This window comes from Etheostoma cragini, chromosome 17, assembly GCF_013103735.1.
Source record: "Etheostoma cragini isolate CJK2018 chromosome 17, CSU_Ecrag_1.0, whole genome shotgun sequence".
NCBI lineage: Eukaryota > Metazoa > Chordata > Actinopteri > Perciformes > Percidae > Etheostoma > Etheostoma cragini.
Window position 1 is genome coordinate 1,249,348 of NC_048423.1, and position 9,558 is coordinate 1,258,905.

General features: G+C 39.6%; 1 protein-coding gene and 1 long non-coding RNA gene across 4 annotated transcripts in view; one reads left to right on the forward strand and one right to left on the reverse strand.

Moving 5' to 3' along the window:
• atrnl1a (attractin-like 1a) overlaps positions 1–9,558 on the reverse strand; it is a 250,037-nt gene that overhangs the window by 183,257 nt on the left and 57,222 nt on the right. For all 3 annotated transcript variants that reach the window (XM_034898108.1, XM_034898107.1, XM_034898109.1), the window contains exon 11: positions 2,189–2,273. In XM_034898108.1, the coding sequence (XP_034753999.1) occupies positions 2,189–2,273 (85 nt within the window). The remainder of the gene's footprint in view (positions 1–2,188; positions 2,274–9,558) is intronic.
• Positions 1,774–9,558, forward strand: part of LOC117960329 — a 14,001-nt gene continuing 6,216 nt past the window's right edge. Inside the window, exon 1 of the long non-coding RNA XR_004660118.1 lies at positions 1,774–1,789. This is a non-coding gene — a long non-coding RNA (uncharacterized LOC117960329). The remainder of the gene's footprint in view (positions 1,790–9,558) is intronic.

Here is a 9,558-nt window from a genome sequence, read left to right on the forward strand (position 1 = left end):
TACTGTATCTGAAGTCTCTTTTATATAGACCTTAGTGGTCCCTAATACTGTATCTGAAGTCTCTTTCCCAAAGTTCAGCCTTGGTGCAGAATTACAGCGACTAGAGCCAGTCCCACAACAAGCTTTCCTAAGTATGTGATATTTCTGAGTCTGTAGCTTTGGAGGAGGAGAGATGGGAGGGGGTGAGGTGGAGGGTGGGTGTGTGGGCTTGACCAACTCATATCAATGTTAAAAAACCTCATAAAGTCATATTGTTATGCCATGGGACCTTTAACCCTGGTGGTGTCTTCTGGTCGACCTGCAACATTGTGTTTTTCTGGGATGAAATTTCAATATTTTGTTGTTCTTTTTCTACACTTTCTCAATGTTTTTGTCAATTTTGTTCCATTTTATTGTTGTCACTTTTTTTAACGTTTTATTAATTGTGTTTGAGTCAATTTTAACAATTTTTTGTCTCTTTTTCTGATTCTTTTGGTTTTTTCAGGGTTTAAAAAAAAGTTTTTGTTGATTTTTTTCCTGCGTTTTTGTACTTTTTTTTCAACCATTGTCACTTTTTTCAACGTTCTTTTTTCATAGTTCCGATATAGAAAGTTTTTGTAAACGGGTTAAATTTGGAACCGTGGACAACAGGAGGGTTAAAGAGAAAAGACATGCCTGACGAGATGAAGAAATGTTAAGATAGCAGGAGAGCCTTTCATTTTGAAGCTGAACTTTCGGTTTGGGGAGAGAGAAAAAAAGAAATTCAAGCTGGCCTTTTGAAATTCAAAGCTGGCATTTCTATGCTCAAAGCTGACTTTCTGGTGAGTAAATGGGGTTAAAGGGTCAGACCATAACTTCTGAGATCAGCAATAAGTTGGTCTGCATCGTGATGGAACTCTCTGAGCTAATATTTTACCTTTTTGTAAGTGTTATCATTTAAAGTTTTGAACAAATGTTTTTTTTGGGGATTTAACCTGCATAGTGAATCCTGTACTTTTTGATTCTAGAGGACTGATGTTCACTGACGATGTCTAAAGTGCCCATTTGATGGAGAAAAAAAATTCTGGGTTATTTTGTGTCTCTAGTGCTTCCACACACATACAAAAAACACCCATGCTGTTTTGAACGAGCCACATTACTGAACAATCACTTTTGCGAGATCTTGACTTTAACATTGTTTCAAAATTCAAAAACAAAAATTGAGAAAAGAAATTATGATGAATGAAACCGTGTAAAAGTATTCTGGTAAAACTTCAAAATGCGATTATGAACCTGAAAATGAGCATTGTTTGCATTGCTTTAAGAAAAAAGTCTTCTACCAGACTACACTGTAGAAGCTCTGAGAAACCTTTGTGATGTCAGGTCATCTGGAATCGGACATTTTTTCATGAGGTTAAAAATGTCATTGCCTGAGGACTACAGGGTGCTGAGAGCTTGCTTATTTTGCAATGTCAAGCAGTGTCACACAGGTCTTTTTGCTTTGAAAGTGGCAGTGTGAATGGCTTGCAGGCTGAAAATACATCAATTCAAAAACACATTGAAATCCTTTTAGAAACCACAGCAGCAGAATGGAAGGAGTGGATTCGCCAACTTTCGATACAGACTCAAAAACGGCAAAGGTATTAATAGAGCATAGGTACTAAAGAGAAATGCATAGTGCATATGTACACAGTTTCTATAGAAGCTGTGAAGAAAGTTACTGGGAGACGGAAGTAAAAAAAACATCCACGTATAGACGAGAAGAGGTGAAGTGGCAGAGACACAGCCCAAGGTTCTCAACAGAGTTTCAGAGAAGTCAGGAGAGGGGGAAGTGACAAGAGGAGTGTAAACTGGAACTAAATATAACATGGAGACAAAGAGATCAATCCATCAACAATTGACACAACCTGTGGAAGGGAAAAGCTGAGAAGAAAGTCTACCGAGACTCTCGGTGCTTCCAAAATGAAGACACTGCAGGGAGACATCAAGGAAATGTGACAAGGTGCAGGAATAATGCCTCATGAATAGATTGGTTGTATTTGCATATATATAATTGAGTAGTTTAGTGGATTACTTTGAGCATCAGTGTTAGCAGATACACTGCTAAAAATGCCCTTAGGCAAGGTCTTACCTAAGGCAATCTCTAGAAAATTCAGATTCTATTGAGGAGAGCAGTGTTTCCCACACGGAGTTCGGAAGACACGATGAACTATGTGAGGAGGGAACTCACCCGTTGCTAACCACGGCAGAATGTCCAAAGCGGTTGGCGTCCCGGTGCAGTCCAGGTCTGGGGAGGACAGTCCATTCATCACAAGCTGAAGAGAAGCACACACACATGCACACAATATATTAGCTTTGAGTGTTTCAGAGCTGCAAAGATTAACTGATTGGTTGTCAATTATGTAATGAATCGCCAGCTATATTGATAATAAAATCGGTTTTAGTCATTTTTTATGCTAAAAGTAAAACTTTCTTTGATTAAAGCTTCTGTAATGTGAATATTTTCCAGTTTATAGTTCTTTCTCTCCTGTTTGATAGTAAACTCTTATTTAATATAAGATATTATAGATTTGATATTATTAAAATACCTTCGACTTTTGCACAAAACAAGACACTTGAGGACGTCACAATGATCTTTGGGAACCACTGATTGACATTTTTCACCATTCTTTTTTACATTTTATAGACCGAACAGCTGAATGATTAATGGAGAAAGTAATCAACAGATTAACTGACAATGAAAACAATCATTATTTGCATCCCTTGTGTGTTTGTTAGTCAAAATTTTGAGTCAAGAAGAAACCGCAAGAAAGCTCTACTTTAACAAAATAACTGAAAAAGCACAGGTGAGTCTGTGATTTTAGGTTCACCGACTGAATCTGCACCATGGCAACTGACCCCAGAAGGCAAAGCAAGGCAGCTTTAATTGTAAAGCACATATCAGCAACAGGGCAATTCAAAGTGCTTTACATAAATACGATTAAAAGAAAAGTAATAAAAACAGGTAAAATTGGGGGAAAAGTTACAATGCAGAATGAGAAAATAAACATTAGAAAGCAGTAAAAATCAGCTAAAAATACAAAAGCAAACTTCAGTATCAGAAATGAACAAATATTTAAAGAAAGGGGACATAAAAAAGGTCTTCGCCTTGAGTTAAAAGAACTAAGAGGTAGCGGCAGACCTGCAGTTTGTTCCAGAATTGTGGAGCCAAAAATCAAAAGAAGTAGACTAATAATCATTTTCCATCTTTTAAAAGTATTTTGGCTACTGTGGTTAAACACAGTATTTTAAATGCTAATTCAAGTCTTGATAAGAACTAATTGTATCCTGTAAATACTGCGTCCTGACATGACATTTATGATGATACTTTTACAAAGTTGCAAGCACACTATCATCTAAAATATCATCGTACACTGCAGCATTATAATTTCCCATAACTGTAACCAATGAAAAACAACCCCAGACAAAAAATACACAAATGCCATTTAATGTTTTTTACGTCTTATTTCGGCATGAAACAGGAAGTCTGAATAGAGTGATGAGACAAATAATTTCTCTATCTCTCTGTTTTTTTTTTCTTTTTTTTTTAAGAGTAGGTACCTCAGTTATTGCTTGTGAGGAGAAGGAACAGAGGAGGATGACCCACAGTTCAACCCCCTTACTTAACTTCATCCCAAAGAATAAGAACTCATTATCCTAACCTTTTCACAATAAATGATGGTGATATGGAGAAGATAGGGCCGATAATTTGGGAGATGACTTCATAAAGCACTTCATACCACCTGATATCCCCATAAAGCCCATCTCTCTCTCTCTCTCTCTCTCTCTCCATCATTGAAGCTATCAGCTCTGAGTATTTTACTATTTAGATTTTACAACTCTCTGATGTTTTAATGAGCCCTACGTGCTCCTATTATATGCATACGGAAATAACTGTGTGTGTGTGTGTGTGTGTGTGTGTGTGTGTGTCCTTACTGTGTTAGTGTAAATGTGCCATTTAGCCAGATGAGCCTTCCCTGAACGTAAACGGAGAGCCGGGAAAGTTGGGGACTCGGCTACGCCAGGTTGCTAATGACCTCGTTAAGCGGTGTGCTAATTGGTTGCACTTGTTTAAGAGTGAGGGATGCAACAGAGGACACGGTGAGAGCAGAGAATGAGTGGGGGGGGGGGGGGTCATTCTAATCAGTACCAGAACAATGGGTTCATCACTAGCAGAGGTTAAAGGTCAGTTGTATAAACATATCAACTAGAGTGACGCTAGCCTCGCTTTGACTAGCGTCCACACAGCATTCTGGGATGGGAGTAAAACGCGCTCTGGTTTTTTGACATTTCTTTAAGCCAATCACAATCGTCATGGGCGGCGCTAAGCTATGCAAGAAGCCGCTGCAAAATAGCCTAGGGAAGGAACATGTTTATTACCTCAGATTGGACAGATAGTCTAGCTAGCTGTCTGGATTTACCCTGCAGAGATCTGAGGACCAGGTAACCATAGTCCTCAGATTGAACAGATAGTCTAGCTAGCTGTCTGGATTTACCCTGCAGAGATCTGAGGACCAGGTAACCAGAGTCCTTATACATCTACCTGAGGTCAAAATTCCAACACAGAGAAAGCAAGAAGAAATTGCGTCACCGGAGCAATCCCGGAAGTGGAACGTCGAGGATAGAGACTAGAGTGACGCTTGTGGATGCACGATCCGTCCTGCGCATGAGCAAGTGTTCGCACGGCGCAGATGATAATTATGTTTTACGTTGATTTACGGCACTGCACGATCTGTTCCACGCTTCCACGCAAAAAAAGGGTGAGAAGTTTGTTCTTTTAGGTTGCCCTTAGGCTACGCGGTTTTGGATCAGTGACAACAAGTCTTCATTTAAATATCTTTATTAAAAAATTAACTAAAATCTAACTTTGTGAACTTCTGAAAAGTGTAGATTACATGTCGAGCACTTGTGAACTACAAAGCAGTCTAACCTACAAAAAAAAGCTGCCATTTGTGATCTTCCGACGCTTGCATGGTCCCAGTGGTGTAGGGAAACCGTGTTCCTGTCCTGCATGCACGATCCGTCCTGCGCATGCGCGATCGCATAGGTACATGCACAGGACGGATCGTGTACCAACAACGCTGCTACAATAAAGTACATGTGAAGCTTAAGTTGAAGTTATTTCAATTTCCTTGCAGGAGACATCCCAAAAGGATAAAAAGAAGAAGTCTAAGTCTGCGTCTGAGCTAGGGCATTTGTTTACTCAGTACAGCTTTTCAGGCTGTGCTTTTTAAGGACTGCATGCATTCTCATGTGTAATAATGCATTAAAAACGTACGGACAACAATTTGTGTAATACCCTACAAAGTTATGGCGACCGCCGGCCGGTCATGTGAGGACTAGTCACATGAGGACTGGTCACATGACAGCCAAGGTTTGCTGAGAAAATGTTACTGTAAGCTGTGTACAGGGCAACGTGAGGTTACAGTTGTTTCAGCAGACGTTGCAGTTGGGTTTAGCTGCCAAAAAGTTGACAGTCCTGCTACAACAACAGTTACGATAATGCACATAAACGACTAGTTACGATTTGAAAAAACGATTGTAGTTTGGGTTAAAACACTTGTCAAATTAAAAAGTATTCCAAGGACACGAACACCCGTTTTCTCTGTGAAAGTCTTGTGTTTTGACCCATCGATCCACCTGGACTTCCTCCCTGTCATGTAATCATTCATACTGACGAGAACCGGGCTTCAAAAGTTGACAACAATAACACATGTTGGATACTATGACAAGGTTCTGAAGAAGGTAAGTTTAAACAACCTAGCAGACAGCAAACATTCAATATTCTGAATTCAGGCTGGAGATTTAAATATGCAAAACCATATGTTCTCACCTCTGCTTAGGTGTGCAGCTGTGTGACACAAATAAACCACATGGAGAATGTTGTGTTAATACTCTTTAAATAGTTATCCCTTCTGGCACTTAAAAATAAAATAAATTTAAATAGTGCTGGAAAGTCACACAAAGCTGTTGTTTTCTTTAAAATCAGCCCCAGTGGTCTTAACTGTGAAGTCCGGCTAGCCTCTTTTTAGGGTTTAGTATTATAAGTATTTAGTTTCACAGTATTAGTATTTAAATATAATGTTTTATTTTCAATGAAACTACTCTGTGGTTTTTGGCTCTATACCATTAATTAGGAGGGTCTAAATAGTCAGAGGAAGGTTTTATGTTCTGCTTTTGATGTGTAACTTTCTACATAACAATAGTTCTTTTTAAGGATTTTCAGTCAAAGACAGAGAGAGCATCATAGCACGAAGACCGCACTGGTGAAAATTATAAATGACCTTCTAATTGCTTCAGACCAAAGGCTTGTCTCTGTATTTGTTTTATTAGCTCTGAGTGCTGCATTCAACATTATAGACTATAAAATCCTATCACAGGAACCTTGTTATGGCAATGAAACAAATCACACTAAAGTACTTTTCATCAGACATATCTCAGTTGTTAACTTAAAATAAATCCTCCATAAACGCTATAGTCATGGTGTTCCACATGGCTCTCTGCTTGGACCAATTTTTATTCACCTTATATATACTTACTCTAGGCAATATTATTAAGAATCTCTCAATAAACTGTTACTGTTATGTCGATGACATCCAATTATATCTATCACTAAATCCAGAAGAATCTTGACTCTCTTGCTTTCCTTAACTTGTAACATGATCTTCCCTCTAAATATTTATTTAGCATAGCCACATTATTTTACAATGATGTTGTTTCCATGAGCAATTGTAAAAGAAGTGAATAATTTCCAGTGTAACATTGAACTTATTGCAGAATCATCCATTATTAACATTATGTCTGACAATAGGGTTATAAGCCCTGCAGTTCAGTAACATGTGTTTACTTAGACAGAATGAAGCTGGTAAATCTAATTTGAATGAAGCTGTGGTACTTTGAGACTGCAAATAATGAAGCAATGTAGAGTTTGTGCTTGTTAAATGTTATATGTTACTCACTGTTTGTCATATAAAGAAGGTACTTGCGGTTTCTGATGTGTTAATTTGAAACAAGAGCCCTGTTGCAAAAGTGAAGTTTTAAAAGAAACACAACACCTGACCTCCAACAACAACTATACGCTTCTACTTCAAAATAAAAAAAAGTAGCTTTTGATTTCATCTTCTGGCCGTCCAGGACACAGACACCCAACCGGCCTTGGATTGAAGCTTGCAAATTGTTCACCAAAGAACTGCAGGCTCAACAGATACGTATCAGCCATCATCCCCACAGACACGCACGTCAACACGGATTTTAATTTCCTCTCAGGATATGAGAAAACCTGTGTTAATAATGCATGGTGGGACAGAGAGAGAAATCATGAGACCGGATCGAAGCTGGCAGGCGGGCCGGGCTGATTGACAGTTTGATCTGATCTGCACTAATGGAGGACTTGATGGAGAAGGGCGGGAGGAGGAGCAGGAGGATTGAATGGCAGCGTCCAATATATCATGTTCCTCCAATATATCATGGCTCCGAACGTCTTCCAAACAGGCTTCCAGTCGGCCCTGGGCTTGTCACTGGGCTGTGCCACGCGTGCAGCAGACAGTGGTGGTGGATGTGTGCCTGGGATGTGTCAAGTTGGAGAGGACCGCGTTTTTAATCAGAGTTCATTTTCCCTCCAAATCTAATTAGAAGTGTGAGGGTTGAGGGGAGGGTGGGAGAGCTGGAGGGTGAGAGGGAGAATTAAATCCAAATGAAAAGTGCCTTCCACGTCGAACTGAATCTACAGCAGAAGAGCAGGAGAAGCTAATAACGCTGCGTCGCCCCTCCAAGGTTAGCGCGGCAAAACAAAAACAAATTAGTGCTCGAGAACCTCTCCGCTCGCAGTGAGCGCGGCGGCAGGGACCGGAGGAACGAAAGATTATATAAAGACGAAACAAGGAATGGAGAGAAGTGACTTCCACAGGTGGAACTAATTAATTATCTCCTAATAAAGAGAAAGGAGAAGAAATGAAAGTAAGACAAAGAGAAGGAGAGGAGGTAAGAAGGGAGGAGAGGAAAAGTAAGAAGGGGAAAGAAGGACAGAAAAGCAGCATGATGAGAGATGAGAGGTGAGAAAAGGAGAAGAGAGGAGAGGAACACTGTAAATGGTGACTGTGAAAGCTACAGTTATTTCCTGTAGATTTTACAGTAACACTACTGTATATGATTTTTACAGTGGAAAGTATTACAGTTGAAATCAAAGTAGTCAAAGCATTACTGTAAAAAAAATCACAATATAGCCACCATAGTACTGTAAATAGTAAAGTAAACTACTGTATATTTTTAATCTTATGTTGTGTTTAATTGCTTTGTACTTTACAGAGACTACATAAAATGCTGTAAATGGAAGTACAATACCTTTACTGTAAAAATAATTCAAATTTCACGTTTGTCACAGTGAAGGAAAAGGGAAAACGGTGAAGATGAAGGGGGGGCAACATGAAAAGGAAAAGAGTAGAGGAGAGAAGACAAGAAGTCAACCAAGAAAAAGAAGCATATGAACAGGGGATCAAAGAAAAATTGAATTACTGACACACTACGTTGATGAGGTTATAATGCTACAAGACCATCTCCACGACGTTCCACTTCTGCCAGATACATGTCTTTTCGGCTGATGTCAGTTTCCTTCCGTTTTCTTTGTGTTTGAATTTTAAACCCTGTAGATGTATGAGGACTATGGTTAACCTCAGATCCTCCCCAGGTCTCTGCAGGGTAAGTCCAGACCGCTAGCTAGACTATCTGTCCAATCGGAGGTTTCTGTTGCGCGACTAAAACAACTTTTGAACGTACACACGTTGCATCACGACTATTTTGCCGAAGCTCAACACGATATTGATTGGTTTAAGGAAATGCCAACAAACCAGAGCTCTTTTATTCCCATCCCAGAATCCTGTGTGGACTAGCCAGACCCTCCTCCACGGCGCTGTGGAGGAGGTTTTGACAATGCAAGGCTATAATGCTACTAACACACTGCTGAACTTTCTCAATAAAAAAGGAGGAACTGACTGAGAACGCATTTAACACTCACTGCCAGATGTTCCTCACACATCAGCGGCCCTGTGGCAGGAGCACGGAGGTGATTCCAGGGGGAGGCACCACACGCTGGCAACCGACACCGCCCTGCTGACTGGGCTGAAGATGCATGTGTGTGTGTGTGTGTGTGTGTGTGTGTGTGTGTGTGTGTGTGTGTGTGTGTCTTTTCAGAGTGCAGTTACCAAAAGTGTATTTTGTCCTTGTTGGTTTAACTAACTGTGTCCAAAGGTTTATTTTCACATATATACCCCTTATGTCTTAAAAATCAACACTTTTGTTGAAGCTTTTTAATCGATGTTTTTAAGTCAGGGGTCATCAACTATATTTGTCAGAGGGCCAGAATTTTACCAGACAGTCTCCTTGGGGGCCGGACCCTTAAATAAAAATTAAATAAAAAAATCATATTTTGGTATAACATTATGATTGATGTTTATTGTTAATACTTTTTCCATTTCATTACAAAACTGATGGCCTTTATGAGACAGGTTCCTATCACCTATACCACAGACAACCACCAGGGGTGATAGATTTTTTGCCTCAACTCAA